General features: G+C 40.6%; 2 protein-coding genes across 2 annotated transcripts in view; one reads left to right on the top strand and one right to left on the bottom strand.

Annotated features, from left to right (window-relative positions):
* Positions 1-12,998, top strand: part of LOC113963435 (complement C4-like) — a 48,415-nt gene extending 35,417 nt beyond the window's left edge. Inside the window, exons 30-41 of the mRNA XM_027674468.1 lie at positions 95-253; positions 820-879; positions 1,339-1,432; positions 2,158-2,323; positions 3,618-3,705; positions 4,330-4,404; positions 5,442-5,550; positions 6,469-6,558; positions 6,942-7,034; positions 7,773-7,856; positions 11,212-11,344; positions 12,525-12,998. Of these exons, the coding sequence (XP_027530269.1) occupies positions 95-253; positions 820-879; positions 1,339-1,432; positions 2,158-2,323; positions 3,618-3,705; positions 4,330-4,404; positions 5,442-5,550; positions 6,469-6,558; positions 6,942-7,034; positions 7,773-7,856; positions 11,212-11,344; positions 12,525-12,663 (1,290 nt within the window). The 3' untranslated portion in view covers positions 12,664-12,998. The remainder of the gene's footprint in view (positions 1-94; positions 254-819; positions 880-1,338; positions 1,433-2,157; positions 2,324-3,617; positions 3,706-4,329; positions 4,405-5,441; positions 5,551-6,468; positions 6,559-6,941; positions 7,035-7,772; positions 7,857-11,211; positions 11,345-12,524) is intronic.
* Positions 12,999-14,687: 1,689 nt separating this feature from the next.
* STOML3 (stomatin like 3) lies at positions 14,688-21,447 on the bottom strand (the record flags this gene model as incomplete). The annotated part of the gene is given in 7 exon segments (XM_027675180.1): positions 14,688-15,087; positions 15,334-15,348; positions 15,351-15,497; positions 16,495-16,698; positions 18,365-18,447; positions 20,431-20,503; positions 21,319-21,447. Coding segments are annotated over 7 exon segments (975 nt in total), but the record flags the coding sequence as incomplete, so codon positions are not given.
* Positions 21,448-22,199: the final 752 nt, after the last annotated feature.

Raw genomic sequence — 22,199 nt, 5'->3', positions numbered from 1 at the left:
TTGAGTAGTCCAAGGTGACTGATAATGTCATCCTACATGTTGTTGAAACAATGTGGCATAATTATTACGTTTTTTGCACTTCTTTCTCACCTAGGACACAGTGGTGGCCTTAGAAGCTCTGTCAGCATACAGCATACAGACATTGAACACTGCTTCCACTGACCTTACTGTCAAACTGGGAACACCTGGAAGACAAAATGACTACAGCATTGTTCTGACTGATACTGATGAAGAGTTTCAGAAGCAGATAGAGGTACACAACAATCCATTGTTTCAAACTTTTTTCTGCAAATGGGAGAAACTGGATCATCTGACCTGGGTTTTCTCATGTTAAGCAACCATGATGTAGCTTATAATACTTTTAAATAATTTAATCTGTAAAACAACAGAATATTTTTAAAGAAAAAAAAACCAGGTGCTTAGCAGCACACTTTAGAGGTGCTTTCTCCTGCCTCTTCAAGGACTTCGGTAATGTGAATCTCCCCCAACAGTGAGGAGCATCCAGGAGACCAGGTCTTGCTAGGGAATGAGCAAGAAGGGGAATATTCTGATCTTCAGTGTGCTGGGAACTATAAAATATCAAATCCAGGCTACAGAGGGGAGAGTAAAGTTGATAAAATATGTCTATTGACCCCTAAACAGCAGAGTAAGATGTACCAGCTCAGCACATTTAAAATGTGATGAGACTTGAGGTCTTATAACTCCATAGCTAAAAGTTTTCCCTGCCCCATTTTGGAGGGGTAACGGCAAGATGACAGGAAAACCACAGATCAAATGCTGAGCACAGACTAAGTATTTTTTTTCCCCTTTGCTTTGCAGTTTGAACTTGGGAGAAAACTTGAAGTATCGGTACACGGCAGAGGAAATGGGACAATGAGTGTAAGTTGCAAATTCAAAATCCAGAGTCTAACTGGACTTCTTTTAATCCCTTTTTGAAAACTGAGTGAAAAATTACTTGCCATGACCTCAACCTTTGTGTTCCTACCTCCAAATTTCTGAAATTCATGGCCTAAAGCCTGCTCTTATGGGCAGTCAATTTTTCCTGTCTTTAAATTTATTAAATCTTTGAAATGCCAATGCTGATAGAGGCAGCTGTAGTTTGAAAGACCTCTTTGTGGTTGGGAATAGAGAGTTACCTCATAGGAGTCCCACACCATTTGTGAATTGCACATGCTTATACCTGTGACAGTCCTCTGTGACCATTCTGAGCCTCTGGGAGACTGGTCTTTCTCTCCACACTTCCATGTCCCATCAACATTTCTTCAAGTCCTGGATGAGTAAATCCCTTGTCATTTAAATGATATTTTTAGTGACTTGCTGTTTGTGTGTTTATCTTAGATATTAAAGATGTACTGGTCTTCTGAGCTGAAGAACAATACCTGCAATGACTTGATTTTGACAGTGGAAATGGAAGGGAGCATTAAATACTCTGGTGAGTGAAAAGGGCAGTGATTCGGTCTCAAAGGTGACATGCTTGGCCAGCTGCTAATAATAATTCACAGCTTTCCAGTCACGGAAAGTGAGAACAAATAAATGAAACGAGGAAAGATAGAAGCCCCTGAACTCTCCCTAGCTATTCTTTCATTTAGCTTATTATTATTTGTAAATAATATAATAACTATCAGAGTGACTGTAGCTGCAGCAGATACTTAACAATTACACAGTTAGAAACTCTTCTTGAAGAACAGGAGGTGAACTCCCTTCACAGAAGGTAAAGCCCAGCTCAGTTCCCTGGCTAATAACGGACGTCCCATGTGTCCTTAAATCTCTTTGAGGCAGATTTGTCATAGGTTTTTCGTATGAGCAATAATGTGTTTTCCATCCCCTGAAGTATATATTCATCATCATCTCTGCCTTTGTTTGCATTTTTTTTCTGTTTAAATAGTTAACTTTTGGAGGGAGGGATTGTCCTTTACAAATTAATTCATAGCCTAAACTCCATACTTAGCTACATTTGTTGGTTATTCTTACTCTAGTTATCCCTAACATTCTAAATCTGAATTAATTGGAAATACTGAGATGGTGTACAGCAAACTTTTATAAAACCCACAATGATAGCATGACTTCCAACTGATATTTATCACTATACCAAAAGGAGCCAAATTACCAAGTCCTCAGGCAAATTTAGGCATGGCTGATCATATTTCTCACCTCCAGAAGCTGAATACTCTGATGAAAATGATGGTGAGGACTTGATTGCTGCAGAAAACAGCACATTTGAGGGGCTTTCTGGCATAGAGTGGTTTGATATCCACAGCAGAAGGAAAAGGGATGCCATCACTCCCAGTAAAGTAGAATCACTGCGGTACAAAGTCTGTGTCAGGTATGTCAGCAAGACCAGCTCTTCATTTGTTTGTAATTCTCCTTGGTCACCCTCTTCATATCCATAAGCTTAGCATCCAACATGGTGATCTTCTGTGAGTCTGAATACACTAAGAGTCTGTGTCCTCTCTCCCATGGCAGGAGAAAAGATTTCCACACAATTATGAGGTTTACATGATTTGCATATACTTCACACGCCCACTGCATGCATATACTTCACACACCCACTGCAGATTCTGCCCCATCAAACTCTGGGGAGACTCTAAAGCACCTGTCAGGCTAATCATTTGAAAGAAGTCTTTTATTAAATAAAGCAAATACGACTGGAATACAGTAGTAACACATTTAGAGATTTTCTGGAAAGATGCTGTTACTTCCTTTGTGGTCAGATTCTGGCCTTATAAAAAAGAAAATATGTCTACTACTAGCTGAGAGATCAGGGGAGGAAGATAGGATATCCTATCGTGACAATCAAGAAGTTTGCAAGGCCAGAGGTAGTAAAGAAATCCTCCCATGCAGAATAGCTCTGAAACACGTCTTTTCTCTTGCTCACTGACTGGCATGGGTCTCAGAAGCACAAAGTGGTGGCTATTCTGGATTCCCCTTCTAGGGAGGTGCAAGGTGGCAGAAGCAGGTTTTACTCCCCAGTAGAATTTCATTTTTCCATTGACTTTTGGCAAAGCCTTGAAGACAGTGGTTTTATCCCCCCTCCCAGACAATGGCATGAACAATGGCAGCAGAGGACTGAAGTTACCCTAATTCCCAAGTTTCACTCCCTCTCATTAAACATATATTCGGTGAATTGTGTACTGGTCAAAGCATCATTTTCCCCATTAATTACTACGTAACATTTATCAGCTACCAGACCCACTGTTCCACAGCACGCTGTTGAGTGTTAGGGTGAGGCTTAAACAACAGGATGAAGCTCCCTTTCTTGTAGTTAAGACACAGGAGAAAAACTGAAGGCACAAACTACATCACCATTTTTCCTAACACTGTGGCACAACTCTTATGGGAAAAGGAGGGTGCCAAAATAAAAAGTTCTGAAGTTCAGAAAGCCTATATGAGAAGCTCAGGCAAGACACCTGGGCTTTGAATGGTCATTTGACCAGTTGAGATGACTAATTTTGCCTCATGACTCCTAATGAAGTAGACAGCTAATTTTCAAATAAAAATCCACTTTGGAAAGTTAAATGGAGCAGAATGTTTTGATTCACCATTAGCAAGCCTGAAGAGCCAAACTCTTCAAAGAAAGCTGGCTGTTCAGTACACTGCTGACCATCTCCTTTATAAAGGTCCACAGGTTCCAAAGCACCAAAGATGTCCCTGGTTGATCTCACTCTGCTGAGTGGCTTGGAGCCTGACACAAAGGATCTTGAACAGGTTAAAAACACACTTTTCTGTGCAATCTTTCATAGCCCTTTTAGAAAATTTGTCTTTCAAATTCTTTCAGAAGTCCATAGAATAAACAAGGGAAAACAGATTTTGGATAGGTAGATTTTCATTATTCTTGTTCTGATAAAATATTTGCTGAATATATACAACAAATGCAAAGCTTGTGGTGAACAGAGTTCAGCCTTCTTAGTCCCTTGTAAGAGAAATTAGGGCAAAGCTCAGCAGGGCACTTAAATAGGTGCCTGTCCTTCACACATATTAGTGCCCCCACTGGCACTGTCGTCCTGCGACACGTCAGGACAGTGCACCTTGTGCTTGCAGGGGGAAAGGCAAGTACGTCTTAGAGATGGTTGATGGCAGAGCACAGTGACAAGGAGATGGGGGGACACAGTGCTCTAAAAACGTGGCTACAGAGTTTTGGGTTCTGGAACCTGGTTTATTGAGGGAGGTTTGCCCAGTTTCAGGCTCTCGGGGACTGTCTCCTTTAGGGAGGAAGTAACAGGGCAGAATAAAGCAAACAGCTGAACAAAGCAAACCAGTATATAGAGGGTGTACTATTCCTGTTCTGCCAGAGTTTTGTTCTGATTTGTTTGTTTTTTTGTTTTCCTGCAGTTGGTGACAGCTTCAGACCAGTACATTCAGCACTATGAGTACAAGGGAGGGAAGATTTTGCTCTACTTTGGTGAGGTAAAGCAAACCCAATGATTTTCTAATCCCTGCCATCTCAGATAGCTTATAGAATTTTTTTTAAAGCCAATGATTATATTTTTCACACTCCATTACCTTTCTGTAATTTTTGTTATATATTATTATTGAATGGCTCAATTGAAAAAACAGAGGAGGGAAAGAAGGGAAACATACACCTTCATCTTCTACCTTTTTATGTTCCAGGAGATATAGTCCATATTTGAGACTTGACCATTGGCCCAAATAAAAAGAAAAATCCTCTCCCTCTCTAGTCAGAAGGGATACTTTTTGTGCATGATTAACAAAAGTGTTAACTGGTGGTCCTGTAAATTTCACATGGATAACTTGCATGTCAAGATCAAGATTCATATAGTGATAAACAAATATAATCATCAAGACCCATGGTTTCTGTGTATATTTCCCAATATTTTGGATAATGACTCCACCCTACAGCCACTTGAGTTGCTTCACCTCCACAGTCAAAGCAGGAGGTCCTTTTAGAAAGCACACACAGGCAGTGATTTTTATTTTTTTTTAATATTAGATAATAGACAAATGAAAAAATGTAAATATTATTATTGCTATGACTTTCCTAGATAATTTGTTCATTTAACATATGTCAAAATCTGTCTCTGACCTTAGCAGTTTACTAAAGAAAGTGTATATACTGGTGGCCACTGGCACAAAGGAATATATTTAACACCCATTACTCCTGTGCAGGGCGGCTTTAGGAAAAAGCTGAAAAGTAAACCCTGAAGTACCAATGATATGAGTCCAGATCAGACAATTGCAGGCAGAGAAGACCTGCACATATCTTACAAAACTACTTTTTGAGTCTTAGCTCATGCACAAAATCTCCCAGTAAAATCATGGAAGGAAAAGTCTCCTTCAAGTTGACAGTACAGATATCAGTATTAACTCACCTATGCCATCAGAAACAAGTGTTCAAAAACTAGCACAGGCACAAATGAATAAGAAATTGACTGAGGAGAGAGAGTTAGTTTTCTCATCAAAACTATTGTTCCTTTTTCCTCCAGCTCACAAGTGGACCAGACCCAGACTGTATATCATTTGGGGCAAAGCAAATCAATCCCATGGGCTTGGTTCAGCCAGCAAATGCCATCCTTTATGATTTTTACAGTCCTGGTAAGGGCACAGAAAAATGATGCATAACTGCTTGAAAGAGAGACCCTCAAAAAAACCCCTCCAGTCTATATAAAAGTGATTTTGATGTAGTGTGTGAAGCCACATAATTTTATCTAGTGATAAAATAACCTGCTTTGCATACTGTCTTGCACTACCATGGCTTAAGATTATCTAAATAGAGATCCTCTCAGGAAGGTCCATTATTTCAAATGGAATGAAAAAAGAACTTTTACACTTATGGATTTTTAAATCAGGTTTCCTGAGTTCCTGTTTCTTCTGGTGATTTTAAGCATGTTTCACTCACATTTTGTTTTCAGTTAGACTGTCTAAGATAAGCAACCCTAGAGGTTGGATTTATGTACTGTGCTTGCTATGGAAGTCAGTCTTGTTCCCCATTCAAAGAAGGTTAAATGCAAATCATCCCCATTTGCGAGAGTTATGTAAACAATATTTGAAAATTAGGGGAAAGTAGACTTTGCCTAAACTGAGGGGTCCAATACAGTTTACACTGGCTTTAAACCACTAACTATTGGTGATCTGATCTTCTGAAACAGTGCAGTGCCCAGTGTAGTTCTATCATCTAATGATTTTTAAGATGGATGCTTTTCACAGGGAACAATAAAAATGGTAGTGGAGTGGGGAGGGAGAGAAGAGTGCAACTTAAAAAAAAATGCCCAAACAGAATTTACCCAAACTGAACAAAAAAACCAAGAACTGTTGCCCAACTGAAAGGCAAGGTGATCCCTGTACTCTAGGTGCCTAAGCTATAGGTCTTTGTGGACTGCTGATGTGCATTCTTTCCCTTAGTGCTCTCCTTTCCCTGAACCAGGGAGAAAAGTTGACCTGCAGATGTAGATTCTACTGTACAGGCTTTTCCACCTGAGCTCTGAGACAAGCTGTTTTGTTTCTTCTACATAGACAGAAAGTGCAGTGTATTCTACAGTGCTCCCAAGCACAGTGCCATGCTTTCAAAGGTGTGCCACGCCAATGTTTGCCAGTGTGCAGAAGGTAAGGAATTACTATGTAGGTGGATCTAAAAGAAGACAGATACTTCTAGGAACCATTCACATGGAAATTGTTAAGTCCAGAAAGGACCATTACAATTACACTAATACATAACACAGGACACAATGTGTCCTCTAGTATGTTCGGTATCAAATTGAAATTGATCTTTTGATAGCTGAATGCAATAGGTATATATATATATATATATATGTATATGCATATATAAAAACACTCTATTGTAAATACCCTCTATCACACCTCTGAGAAAGTTGTTCTGCCATTTTATTCTCTGTTATATTGTGGTGTGAATGTGTATGTGTCAACTATATCTATCTACATGTCCATATCTACAGAGACAGACATATCACTTATTTTCTTCACTCCAGGTCCCTGCCCAAGACAAAGATCAACTTTCAGTAAAGCTGTAACACAAACTACACGTTTTAATTTTGTCTGCTACCAACCTACCGCAGATTATGGTAAGGCATGACAGACAACTGTCAACTTAGTTTAAACATAGTTCTTTTTCATAAGGATAAATTTGTATTTTTTTTTATGCCCAGACCTCTCCTGAATTGAGTAGGATTTCTGTATGTGGCTTAGTGGCTAAGGAGATGAAATGAAGGCATGTGCTATTGTAGCCATCAGAGGGGTGAAATGGAAAGTAAAGGCCTTGGAAAGATACAGGGGATGCTGAGGGAAGGAAGAATGGACAACATAATGTTACAGGGTTTAGAAAAAAACATGGTGTGAATACCACCTTTCCCTACATCCCTCATGTTACGGGATGTAGATAAAGAATAGGCTCTATATAGCATGCCATAGCTCAGCAGCTCTTTCTGCAGAGCTAGATGAATATTTTCTCCTTTTTTAATTTGCCTTTCCGACCTCTTCTTTGGATGGAAAATTGGAAGAGCTACTGAAGGAAAACTGCTTGAGCAGCTTTGGTAAGTTAGATGCTAACAGTAGGACAGGAAAAAGAGTGAAAAGATAATCATAGAGGAGCTTCCTTGAAAAAAATACAAAAAAGGAATACAAATCTAGAAGGTCTTGATTAATACCTGAGCTTCTAAAAGCATGTTAAGTACTATCCTGTTGTCTTTCATACTCCCATGATTTGTGAATAAATGGTACACTGGCCTCTGTATAGACACTTGGTAAAAGCATACCTATTTTTCAGTCTTTGGATGCAATTTCATGTTTCCATCTGGTTGCAGTGTATGAGGTGGAGATCCTCAACAGTACAAAGAAGAATGTTTTTGCTTACTATGAGGCCAAAATCCACAGAATCCTTAAAGCCAGTAAGTATAAAAATGTTTGATTCCTTTCATTCACATGTAGGAAAACTAGGTTGACTGAATGTTAGTCAGTATGAGCCATGCAGATACCATCTTTTGCTGCAGAAAGTAGGGTCAGATGCACTTCTGCATTAGGCTTTCAAGAAGGTTGATTTATTGCAAGGTTTGGTGTATCTGCCTCATTGTTCAGTTCAGCTCAGGGATAGTTTTTTGTTCACATTGTGCACGATTGCACATTGTGCAATCCCAGAGCATCTGAGCTTCATCCTTTCGGACAAAAATAAACTAGAAGACACACTCTAGCTGCACTGAGTCCATGGCTCCAAACTAGACTTAGTCTAAGATAAACCCTCTAAAAAACATGCTTAATGTGGATATTAGGACTTCTGCACCAACTAGTTCACTTTATAGACTATTACTGATTCATATTTTTTCTAGTCTAGACATATTCACTGGCCTCTGTTCTGATACTAGATTAAGATTTGAAGTGCTTATTACTCAATTAATCATGAAGCAATTGCAATTCTTGGAGAACAGGCTGAGTTGTCCACAATGACTTGCCTCAAGTCAATGAACACAGGAAAACTTCTATAACTTCAATTTAATGATTGTGATAACAACAGAGAAGCCTTTCTGTTTCTTTAGGTGCAGTGTAAATATTTGCACTTAGGCAATGTTGTTTTGCAGGCCGGTCATCCCAGCTGTCCCCAGCTAAGTTCACAAACTTAGCAGTATCAGTGAACACTGATACTCTTCACAATAATTTCTGGGGAAGCTATCACACGACATCTGAGATTGCAGCGACTGTGGTATCATGCAGTTGCCATTTTTGGGTTTGGCAGCCAGAGATTGCCTTTAAAAAGGAACTTCAAAGGTTTTGAATTCTTCCCTCTCTGGAACAGAATAATTAACTCATTCCATCAGTCTTTGCTAAGGGGACTGGCAATGCCACACAGTAATTTATGGCATACGACTTGTGTTCTGTGCCCAATGTTCAGTTCCTGTTGGAAAATCAGGTCCACTCTTTATGAATCTAGAGAGAGCACCTGACATATAGGGCTTTCCCTATGCAGGGAAATGATAATGTACCTAGTGATCAAAATATTGGCTATGGGAAATTATGGTATTCTGTGGGAAAGTTTTGTTAATCTCTTTAGAATACCTACAGGATTTAAAGGATTTAGAGTTCTGGGTCCCAATGCATTTGTACTCACAACTTGCAAGCAAGCACTGGAAAAATTTTGTTGCTCAGTAGCTGAGAGAAACACCCTTTGAATGCGAAGTTGAAGGGAAAAGACGTCTTCTCCCATTCCCACATACTTTAAAATCCCCTTTGATTTGTGCTGTCTAATGCAGCTTCTGAGCAGCGGGCTTTCAGCAGGCTTGGGAAAGGCTGGCAGGAGGCATGAAACCACAATGATAAAGAAAAAGCAAGGTGTTGCACCCAAATCAGCTTGTGACTGAACTAGAGTTGTTATCTTCTGTATTCTTTGTGGCTCTTTTGAGTGAGGTTGGCCTACGTTGTCGTCACTAAGGGTGGGTGAGAATTCGTAGGGTAAAATCTCATTCCCTGGATCCCTGTCATTATTTCAGTATCAATCTTTGAAATAAAAGATTGGTTCAGAAGACAGATGGAAACACTTATTTGTGTTTGGGAGTCAGCAAAAGAGAATTTTGCAGATGTGTGGTTCTAGGATTACCTTGATCAATAACAGGATGAGTACATGTGTTTTGGATGGCTAATATTTATGCTGTCCTATGAGTCCTTTAGGAGTCTTCTTAGAGGATCAGTATAGCCTGTGCAAAATAGCATAGAATCCTTTTTTTAATCTTCTTTTTTTTTCCACCCCCAGTTTTTTTGTTTCCTATTATAGATTCTAAAATTTGAAGTAATTGTTTCCCTTACATTCTGCATGGAAGGTTTGAAACATTATATTTTAATTATTTTTTTTTTAATTGGAGATTTAGAATTGAAAATTATGTAATAACCTGTTAAGGTAACAACTCAAATGCTTACAATTGCCACGGTCTCAATTGCATTAGGGCATTTGTGAAGCATATGAAGGGAGAAACACCTTGGTAATTTAAGCCCAATCAACCTGAGGAACAACATCATAATTTTCTCAAGTAGTTCTGATCCATTTTTGCATTCCATGAACAAAATGAAAATTCAGTCCACCATGTAGCATGGGAACAACAAAAAGGTCTTGCGTTATATGACAAAACCTAAAGTACTTATTATTCGTTGGAAAAATGAAGATGTATAAGTACTATTTGTAAAATCAATATAAGTTTTACTAAGGAAGTAGATAAAGTTCTTAAAGCTAGGTTGCACAGTCCATGTCAAATTCTCTGAAATCTTATTAATGTTGAAATATTCTACTTCAGGTTTTTATTCTACTTTTAGGGGTTTATTTTGAATACTAGACTTCCCATACTTGCAATATAATACTTTAGAGAGCAGAAGCTACACAAGTTTCTGTTAACTGATAGAAAGACTGTGATGCCTTACCTGTAATTCAGGCTGGTTTAATATTGAATTTATGACCGGGACATTTCAAATTATAGTTAGAAAGAGAGTAAGCAAGTAGAATATTGCAGTTATTTGCATTTTTTTCCAAATAGACTTTGAAAACTGTTGTCCTAGTTAAACAACACAATATCTTCATGGCCTGAGATGGGTCTGATGAATAAGCATCTTTCCAGCTCTCATGTCATTGCAGTACCAGAGCAGCCATCTCGTCTGCCTTGGATGCTCACTTCTAGTGTGCAATGCAGTTCTGAATGAATAATCTTCTGGGCCAGGATCCAGAGCAGAATCTTCTAAATTATTTTAACATGGAGATCACCAGGAGCATGTCCTATGTATCAGATTAGAGGGAAAGGCATAAAGGCTACATCAGTGAAGTTCAGGTCAAATGTACTACGGAGAGTGAGATTTTAATGCTATCTGCTGCATTGTTGAGCCACAAGATATTTAAACTTAGTATGCTACCTTTTAAGACCACTCTGAACCTGTGAAATCTGAAATAGAAGGCAGCACATTTTCTATTTTCCTTGGCTTTTCCTTCAATCTCTGAGATTCAAACAAACTCCATAACGTCTGAAAAGTCCTAAGATCTATAGCAAAACAGCTCCTTCAATAACTACTGCAGAGGCCAAGACAACCAGCTAAGGCAAAAGTGGCTTATTTTTTGTCAGATAATGCTAAGGGAAACATATCCTATCAAAGCATGGACATTTATCCCCATGTCAAGCTACAATTCCCAAATGAAATATTACTTTGTCTTAGCAGGGGGGCAAATGATCCCAAAGGGTTGTGCCTTGTGGGCTACAGTTTTCTTTTCTTGTCCCACAGCTGATGATGAAAGCATTCAAGTGGGTGCCCACCGACAGTTCCTAACACGCTCCACGTGCAAGTTAAACATGGTCCCTGGCAAACAGTACCTCCTCATGGGGAAAGATGGGGAAACAGTCGATTGCAACAACAAGTAAGTGCAATGGTTTCTGAGCAGCAGCAGTTGCTACCATGGACTATAAATCCAGAGGATACTCAATCTATTAGAATACCTCCAGAAAGCGAAGGCACAACCAAATTTCTCAGAGACTAATTCTGCTGGATTTACTAAAAAGCAAAGAGTTCCATTCCATAGGCAAAAGGGTAGCTGTGGGGAACAGCTGAGCCACCCAAATCTGTCAGCTCATGTATCTGTGCAGAGGTTGGTTTCCAGACTTCTCAGAATTAAGTCTGGCCCTGACTCCATTGGGTTAAAAACTCACAGCTGCAAAAGGAGAATGGGAAAAGCTACGCGGTCCACCTACTGCAGATGCCTTAAACAACTCCTGTGTTTGCAAAAGAAATGAGCAGGAGAAATGACTAAGAGTAGACCACAAAGTTTCTGTTATATCATGTATGTAAATAGTATATTCTTCTCATTTCCCATTGTCACTCTTTAATAAAAAAAGACAATTTATTTGAGTAGGAATTTAGTCTGACACTATCAAGTATTCAGGGAGGAAGACATCTTAAGTGTTTCATTTCCTTTCACAGAAGTGGAGAAAGGTAGTGCCTCTGAAAGCTTCTAGGTGGGAGACCTCCATCAAATTGTGAGCGCCACTTCCTAAAACCTTAAAAAGTCCCACCCCCATCTCTATATGACACCAAAGTAAGTGTCTAAGTCAGAGGCCTTCTTCAGCAGAAGCCTGCTAAAGACTGGGGTCTCCTGGAAGAGGTGTAACCTCCAAAGTCTTCTCCAGTCCAGTTGTAAAATACTCAAAGTAACACAGCTTCTCAGCACAAAAAATGAGGAAACATTTTGGGACACTGTTGAAACTAAACTGCCCTTCACTGTGTCCCACTGATGTGCACTGGGGCCTTTTATGCCACTCTGGAAAACTCTAATAGAAACTTAGCCCAAGCTTACTTGACACACTCAAAACACCAGTACAGCCAGGTTTGTCCCAGCTTGGTGCCGACACTTCCCAAACTTTATTCAAAGCTCAGTTAACCTGCTGGTGAAACTAAGTTTCAGGCAAGTTTGTTGGCTAGTATAACTCCTGATCTCAGAGATGCCTCAGTGGAGGGATGCAGCATCTCAGGGATTATGCTTTTGCATTGCTCCACATCAGGAATAATGACTCATCTTCTTTATCTGTCCCATTTTCATTCAGGATGCAGTACTTCCTTGATGCACAAGCCTGGGTAGAGAAAATTCCAGGCACCAGTGAGTGCCGCAGCACCCTGCGTCGGCAGAGCTGTGCTCACCTGCAGGACTTCCTGAACACATCTGACAGCCTGTGCCTCCTCTGATCCCCACATCCTATCCGTGTGACTGCAGCTTGCCTCCTTCCCGAATTTTTTTTGCAAAGAATGTGCACCCAAGTGGCACCTGAAACATTGCAGGGCTGCTTCCATTGCTGTTTTGCTCTCTGGGGTATTCCCTGTAGATTTGTGTGTGGGAGTAATACAACAAAAATTGCAGTTACTCTACTAGTACTCTACTAGTGTTTATTGTACCTGACACTGGCAAAGAGAGAATAGGAATTTCTGTCTTCCTGATCCATTATATAACAGTGCAATTATCCTGTGGAGGGTCAAATGAAAAAACACTGTGCTTGTAGAGCTGATTAATTCCTGCTTTCCAGGAAAAAGAGGTCGAGAAATTTCCATGGGTCAGAAAGAAGACTGGACATTCCTGGGCTTACCAAGTACAGCCTGTGTTACACTGCTGCTGAAAGAGATACTATCACTCATGCTTCAAGACATCACCTAGTTTCTGAGTTTAATTGTGAGTCCTGATGTAGTGGGACAAATGACCCCACTTATACCACAGCAGGATTTCCATACACGCATCTGAAGCTGGAAGAGGAGCTGGCCAATTTAGGGACAGGTAACTGGACTGGATATATCCTATGCCTGACTCAGGAGACGGGCACAGGTTAGTTAGGGCTGGTAGCTCACTGAGGGCATGGAATTTCTTTTAATTGCACTCTGCGGTCATGTCTTTCAAGTTTGGTTTGGTTTAGTTTGGGTTTTTTTAAATTTAATTAATTTGCATTACTTTAAAAAAACCACAAAACAACAACTGACACAACCTGTGGTTACATTTTCCTAAAGCCTTGCTGCTTGTAGGGCTCTGAATACAGCTCTGTAGTGGAGATGCAATATTTGAAAGGGAAAGGTGGGGGGTTCACTGCCACAGTTAAAAGAGGCTCTATATGTATACTTTATATCACTTCTGTGGCTTCCACAAATATCAAACTCAGTTGACAATGAAAAATTATCCCAAAACTCAAAACTTCTCTTTTCTTAGGATAAGAAAAAAATCACGTTCCTTGTGTACGCTGCAGTAAAAATAAAAGGGCCTGTATAAATGATATGACAATTAGCAGGTTCGTGCTGATGTTGTTAATTTGGAGTCAAATGACTCCACTGACAGGAGGGGCAGCAGTGAGCCTTGTGTGGACAAGACATTACATGGCAAAAGCACCTACCAGAACAGCTCCATCATGAGAGCTTTCAGACCCAGACAGCTCATTGCTGTGTGCTTGCACTGTGAGATACCCAGATATTTTTGAAGGCTGCAAACTCAAATTTAATGTCAGCTGAACTCGAATATCAGCAACGTCCTCTTCTCAGCTGCCAGGATTTGCATGGATGGAGGGTGGGAAGGCTCATTTTATGAAAACTTGCATCACCGCTTCATGATATGTACAAAGGAGGATAAGAAACCTCCTGAAGGTGTAAGATGGAAACTTAAATTAACAGAGGACCTTGAGGTTTGCCCCAACTTTCATATTTAGGAAATATGAAATAATACCTGGTCATATATTCTCTTTCTTTTATTACAGAACTCAAATAAATGTAGTGATATGGCAAAATACAGCTGAGGTTAGTAAAGCAAGTACTGATTTCTACTAATACAAGATAAAGAATAGCCTGTTCCACCAACATACTAATTATATAGTAATTCTGCTAATATTTATGAAAAGATACCTCTAAGGTTAAGAGCTAAGTCCTTCTTTTCCACTTCACAGGACTTGAGTTAAAGGCCAGTATCTGATAGCTCAGAGGTTCCTGCTAAGCAGACAAACACCAATTGCTCCACTCAAGACTCTGTGAAGTGCGGTGAAAGCATCATTAAATTGTTATAATAGGTCTATCATGCATTTTACGTATTTTCTTCCATTTTACTTGAAGATGAGCTAAGCTGAAACTGCTTAGTGTCTATCTTTGCCAGAATTAAAGTAGAAGCATGCTTGGGTCCTCTGTCCCAAAAATAAGAGTAAAATTAGTTTAATAATCCTATATAGCTCCCACATTATGCGTCTGCATTTGCAATCTGGAACCCCTGGCTTCCTGAGGAAACCTTTAAATATCTCTGGCTAAGGAGCTACCATAGAACAGTCTCTATCCCCCTCTACTTTTCTGCCCTAAACTCCCAAGTGTATTCATAGGGAGAGAGAAGACAATGGTGGAATTATTCTCTGCTGCCAAGGTTGTTAACATTTGCAGGTAACACAGATGAAGACCTGCTGGACGCTCGGACAGCACCATGGAGGCCTGCTTGAGAGTTCTAGAAGCATTCATTTCTCCTTCTGCTGCCACAACTTGCAAAGGAAGAGAAATGGAAATGCCATGGTGACACTGCTCTTAGTGGGGAAAACCCGCCTTTATAATGAGAAAACAAACAAGCACTTGGATTCCTGGAACATGAGGACAAGAGGAAATGGCCTCAAGTTGCCCCAGGTTTAGATTGGATATCGGAAAAAAGTTAGGTTGTCAAGCAATGGAATAGGATGCCAGGGAAGTGGTGCAGTCACCAACCCAGGAGATATTTAATAGACATGTAGATGTGGTGCTTAGGGACGTGGTTTAGTGGTAGACTTGGCAGTGTTGGGTTAATGGTTGGACTCAATGATCTTAGAGGTCTTTTCCATCCCAAGCAATTCTATGGTTTTATGACAAGGAAGCGAGTGCTTGCGCATAGACGTTGTTGTGGGTCTCACCTTAGCTCTTGTCTTGTGAGCAGCCTCTGCTTCAGCTGCCATTGCCCTCTGCATGGCCACAGGAATCCTGACATCTTTGATCTCCACACGGGCCACTTTGACTCCCCACTGCTCCGTGGCACTGTTGAGGATAGTCTTAGGGATAAACACACAACACACTACAAAGAGCACAGTGAGAAAGCCACACAATGTACCCTGCTACTTGGACAGAAAGACAGGCAGCATGCAAACCTGGACAGCAGAAAGACAGACCCTCCAGAGACACGAGCATCCAGCACAGTGTGCATATGGCGAGCACCACAGCCTTATGAAATACTTGCTGAACAACACCAGTGCCACCCGTGTGGCTTCTCTACTGCCTCCTAAATTATGATCCTCATGCTTTAGGTGGGCACTTACCAAACTTCTCCCTTTTACAAAGAAATACTACAACAACTTCCTTAGCAGCACAACACTGTAAAAGCACGTAAAAGTACACTATGGGTGAAAGACACAGCACAGCCCTGCAGCACTGACACAATCTTCTTTGCTCTGGCTCCTGGGCACTCCTGCAGTTCACGTCACCACCATGACCCTGGCTCTGCCCAAGGCCACTCTTCTTGCTGGAGAGGGATAGAGTCTCTCTTTGATTTGACTATGCCTCGTCTCTGACTGAAAATAGTAAATCAGGTGTTGGATTTCTTCTCTGCTCCCTCCTTGGCAGCCAAATAAAGAAAGGAACCAGATGGCATTTTAAAGCACAAAACAACAGGTTCTGTACTCTTAGTTGTAATGACAGGAGATACAAGCCTTGCCTCAATCAAGAGTCTGCTCAAGATAGAGCTTCCCACGAGCAGCAAACATTTCTCCATGCTTGCAGCGGCCTCTGTGCAAGACTAAACTGATTTATTTAGGTCACTGGATAATTTCAAAATCTTAATTGCTTTTTGATAGGAGATAACTCTGTTACAAGAACCTGGGGAAATACCTTTGGAATAACTCTTTCTGACTCTAAGCAATGAGATGTGTAATTGAATAAACAATAAAGGGAGATTTTGTTATCATTATTCAAAAAAGAAAGAGATGGTATTTCTAATTTGCTACTCCCCAGAACACATCTCCCTTGTCAGTGAATTTTGAGAGCCAGATTTACCTGGATACTGCATGCAATCTCCTCACGACCTGCCAGCAGCTGAGCCAAGCTCTGTGTACCCAGAATGTTTCTCAGGGTTGTCTGTGCCAAAAGCAAGGTCGCTGAGTGGACATCACTGATGTTAGCAACGGCGTTGACAGCACTGTAGATCCTGTAGTACACCACCCCATCAACTTGGGCAGTAACAGCATCTTTCGTGAGAATCTGCATTCGAGAAATGTAAAGAACTAGAGAAGGATCCAATAACACATCCTTTGCCTAGGATGGGGAATTATTTTTTTTACCCCTTAGTGAGGCAAAGGCTCTGATAATTCAAAGAAATTAAGAATTTCTTTTGATTTCCTTGTCATTACCCTGAGGAATTACTTCAAGACAGCTCTCCAGCACAACCAATGTTTAAATTGGGGCAAAATGTTGTACATAGCCTCTAAACCACAGTTTCAACAGTAAGCGAATCTCATAACTTGAATTAATTTCTTCTGCAATAATACATGATGACCATCCTCTTCCTTGCTTGTAGAAAGGATCATTAATGATTTTATACATTACATGCAATTTGGAAGATCTATGCTACTCCCTCTAAACAATGTAAGAAACACCAGCAAATTGAAACAAAAATGAAAAGTGAAAAGAATTGTGAGAAGAAACAGAAAAAATATTAAAGCATTCATAGAAGTGCTGTGTCATCTTTTGCCAGACAAGTTCCCTGTGCCTCAGCAGGCAGCTGGCCTCAGTGGAGCACTGATGATGCTCCACTATCTCTTCTCTCCTCAGCATCTTTTGCCTGCAAGCAAATGCTTCACAGAAGCCCTGCCAACCTCTGCAGAAGCCTTGCCAAAACCTGCTAAGCCTTGTACAGCACAAGTACTGCAATGTCTTCCTTCCAGCCTTATGTTTTTGGCAAGCAATTTTTCATTTCACCCCATGCAACCCTGCAACCTGCACTCTGAGAAAAGGCTCTTTGTGCTTATGGAAAGATAACAGTCCAAGAAACAGCTCCTGGGAAACACAATGGGTAATCCTTGAGGCCAAAGGGGCCGTGGAGCTGTCTCTTTGCCCTCTGCTCTTTGTGTAAGGAAGGGGACAGCGGTGCCAACTCCACAAGCAGAAGCATTGTTCTGCCATAGAGTTGGGGTCACACAGAGACAAAACCTAATCAGGACAGGATTTCTCAGCAACTAATTCTTCAATTAAGTTCTTCAGTCAATATTTGTCAATAAAATGCCTAAAGATACACCCCTCCATTCCTGTTTGGATCTGAGTTTTGTGGATGTTGTCTGCTAGTTCCTGTTTATTTAAGTAGATTTGTTACCCATATGTAATTTGCCTTTTCAGAAACATGTAGAAGGCTCTTTTGAAGGGTGAGCTCCATGTCAGATCCAATTTCATTAGGACATTCATTTACAACTGGGAATTTCGTACTTGCTCCTCTATTGTTCTTTCTGTCTCTCATGCACACTTGTATCCCAGCTCCCTTGTCTTTTATCTCACAGTTCTGAACATCAGTTTGACTGCAATGGTGCATCCTCAAATTTTTATAAGTTGAATCATAGAATAGTGTGGGTTAAAAATGACCTTAAAGACCATCTAGCTCCAACCCTGCTGCCATTGGCAGGGACATCTTCCACAAGACCAGATTGCTCAGCACCTCATCCAACCTGGCCTTGAACAACTCCAAGGATGGTGCATCCACAACTTCTTTGGGCAAGAAGAAATTTTGTAAGCAGTTTGAAACTCAAGATATAGCAAAGAAGCTAAATTTTTCATGATACCTGAGAGCTGCAAGATTATAAAACATTTTTTTTTTATCATATCATGAATCAGCTGCATCTTTTGTTTCTGGCTTAGATGGCTGCTAGAGAATAATTACCTCTTGTGGAGGAATTTTACAGGCAACTGTTCTAAGATCGACCTTGATAAATGTATCTGTACATGGAAGTATGAGGATCATACCTGAAAAATAAAAATAATTAGATGAAACACCTCTGAAAGTTAAGTCCAGAATCAGGTGTGCTGTACAAAGCAAACAGACGGAAATACCCACACAGTGGGGAATGAGCCCACCTTATTACTACAGATGCCCTTTCTGCTACAGGAGCTGACAACAGTGAAGTTTTGCATTTTCAAATAACATAGGGAAATGCAGATTTCTGCAAATAATGTGAACTCATTAGAGCTTAATGACCTAGGGCTCTCGTCCGGTGACGGGCAGATTGCAACTCTGGTCTTAAATCTGCCATGAGACTTTGTATTAGGGAGGGTTCGGACCATACTGAATCTTGAAAACCACGACACCGTTGAAAGCTCAACAAAAACCAATATTTATTACCAAGAGGTGGCCAACAAAACAAACAAACCCAAAAAGGAGGAAGGAGAAGAGAAATAAACCCCCAGCATGACCTCCCCAGTTACCCAGCTGTTGCCCATGGAGTTATCTTACTGACCTAGCATACCTATAATTACCCATAGCAGAAGCTGCATCCTTGGAGAGTCAGTAAGTTCACAAACTGGCAGGTGTTCCCGCCAAAAGGCAACGTTGTCCTTGTTGTGAAGCTAGCTCACCTCCAAGAAAGCACTATCTGCTTTTATACAATTAACTGAGTGACCTCAGCCTAGACAGGAGTGGTCATCACCACCCAGCCAGAGGTTCTCAATCCCACCCTCTTGGTTATGTAAGTTTATCCCTTCTGCGCATGCATGAGAACTTCGGAAATCCCCTAATGCACGCGCAGTATGCTTTCGGGGTCTTTTCCAATTGAGTTGGGGGTCAAGCCTTCCTCCCCTCCTCTTCGATTTCTCCTTCAAATGCCCTTGGCAGACAATGAACCAATAGTAGAACACCAATTAAAATAGTTTATACAGAAGTTCTCCCTCCAAGGATGAATTCACTGTTTTATCAGTGAACTTGGCAGGGAGAATATAAACTACTACAGGTGGCTGGGGCCAAACACAGACCAAAAGTATCAGCACAAATTCACCCTGCTACAGACTTTCAGCAAAAATTCCTTCCATGCCTTTAATCTCTTTCCCCTTTTTAAATCATAAGCAATTTATGGTTCAGTACATCTGCATCCAGGAAAGATATCCCCCAGATCCATTCCTGCATGGCTCCCACATGATGAACATTGTCCCGAGATGTGACGCATCCTGTGAAGGAGTCCCCACTCTCCTTCACTGGAGAGGGAGACTGGACACGACTATTCTAATCTCAGCATCTTGGTTTGGCGCCCAGAGCCACACAGAAGAACTCTGCACCAGTCCCAGCTGCTCTTTCGACTTCATGACTATTATCCAAGAGGAAGGACAATACCTGAAAAGGACTTTTTCCTGTTATTTCAACTTCCAGTTTACCCAGTTTCACTGCACAGAGGTGGTAACTGCACCTACACAAACACCTCATGATGATGGGTTTGGTTTGAGTTCGTGACTTGTAAACTGATCCTAAGTGACTGTAGCAAACTCTACATTAGATGCTGAATATCTTGGCCCTGACACATTTACCATTTTCAGAGTAGAGACAGCTAAGGAGTTGGCAGCAACAACCAGTGTTGGAAGTGAGGTACAGGGAGAAAGGCCACAAAAGTCACTCAAAAAAGACCATGGCAGACATGAACACTGCACTTAAATCTCTCCACAGTCTCCTGCCGGTGTCTGCAGCATGAACTCAACCTGTCCAATCTCCTCAACAGCAAAGCCATACCTGGTATCAAGGTACTCAAACTTCTGTGCTGAGACAGGAGGGTGGCTTTGTCTTCTCTTCAGAAAAGCAAATAGTCTGCAGGTTAAGGAACTGCAGTAGAGAGGACCTTCTCAGTCCCCTCTAGGCTGTGAAGAGGGATTTCACGAACCTCTGCAATTCTCTATGTGATTAGAGTGCATCATAATAAAACAAATAAACCCAGTGGATTTTAACAGAATAAAACTGCATGCATTCACCTGCTCCCTTTGCTTTCTTAGACAGTATACGTCCCAGACGAAATACAACAGCTCGTTCATATTCTCTGATAACCTAGGAAAATATTTTAAGTTTAGAATTTTACAACTAATTCTACTCTCTGGTCTGATTTCTTTAATCTTTGGCATCCATATTAAATGTGAAAAAAGAAGAAATAATATAGGAGGTAACAAAGCTGCAAATCACTAGGTATTTTATATCTTCTACTTACCTCATGTTTTGCTGAAAAAACTCAGACCCTGGCCCTGCAAATATGTTCCAAACAGATCAAATATGAAAGAATTGCCACTGATTTAATGAGGCTATCCCACAGCTTTCTCAACATCAGCACTACATTCAGAGGAGCTGTAGGCAAACCATGTCTCACCTCAGGTAACCTAGCTAACTACTTCAGTTAGTGCATCACAACTACTGAAGGTCTGGAGTTCAGGGCAATCACTGGTAACTCACACCTTAAAAATGCCTGAAATTATTATGCCCATGTCTTGAAGGGGCATTGTGTGGGTTTAGGTTATGCAGTTTCTCAATGCAGAGCCACCTGTTCTCATCTTCTTGTGTTAATTCCTATTGCTGGCAGCATCAAATATGAGTTCTTTAGAAAAATTTGTAGATTTATTTTCCCAGTGTTGTAAATCAGAGAAGTTTAACTGATGACAGAAGTTGAGGCTGAAAGAAATTAAACAAGAAAGTTGTGATGACACAAAGTTAGTGAAAGAACATGGATCTCAGTCCCAGAACACATCTTTGCTACAACCCTTTATGATTTCCAAAAAGTGAATGTAAAGTGCCTTGTCTTAACTAAATCAATAAAAAAAATAACAGCAATGATAACAGAGTATTCTTATGTACCTCAAATCCCTCTAGCTTACCTTCATACATGCCCAGATGGAAACAGGAAAAGTAATAAGCACCAGGAGGAATGAAAGGGAAACCAGGATCCAGCCACAGACACCAATTCCTTCCCGCCTGTCAGCTATAAAAAAATATAAGGCAGAAGAGCAATGAATGAAAAATTTGAAGAGTTACCCCAGGGATGTAGATCTAGCCCAGTGCAATCATAAAGGACTGCAAAGTTCACAGAGGCTCACTCCCTATTCTTCCCTCCCATCGCTCAAACAAAGACATTAAAGACCTAACCAAACATTCAATCTTATGGCCCTTCTACCCATAAGGTAAAAAAAGGTTCAGAAAATATATTTTGCAACAGAAAGAAAAAGGAATAATGTAAGATATTGCCAAAGCTGGGGGCTGTGATGGAGAATTAGAAACCTTGGGTGGAGTATCCATGAGTATGAATCTGTCAGTGCACCATGGCTGGGACAAAAGATTTAGTTTGTATGAAACAGGTAATAAGGAAAATGAGAGAAACTATTGCTGCCTTTACATGAAGGTTTTGAGGAATATTGATGGACCAGTTCATTCAGTGAACCATAAACTTCAAAATTACTGCTTGTCAAAATGCAGACCCATGCATTTTAAGCAGTTGTCTTATTGAGTTGAGCTTGTCTCATCCCAAAATTTCATTACAATGAAATAAAAAAACTATATAAAAATAAATTTCATTATTTTGATGCCTGAAGGGAAGGCAGTAGTGAGCAGCTGTTCAAATGCTAAAAGTTCAGGAGGCTCTTTGCAAGGAAAGTGTGACCAAGGAGCAGCTGGTCTTTGAAGAGAAGAGCAGCTGGAGTTGCTGACATCCTCAAAGAATAGGCAAGGAGGGAAACCGGACAGTCTTGCCATCAGGATAGAG

The sequence above is a fragment of the Neopelma chrysocephalum genome, unplaced genomic scaffold (genome assembly GCF_003984885.1).
Source record: "Neopelma chrysocephalum unplaced genomic scaffold, ASM398488v2 Primary Assembly neopelma1_25, whole genome shotgun sequence".
NCBI classification, from domain to species: Eukaryota; Metazoa; Chordata; class Aves; order Passeriformes; family Pipridae; genus Neopelma; species Neopelma chrysocephalum.
Note: the sequence above shows the minus strand (reverse complement) of the source record. Positions and strands in the feature narration are given on the sequence as shown.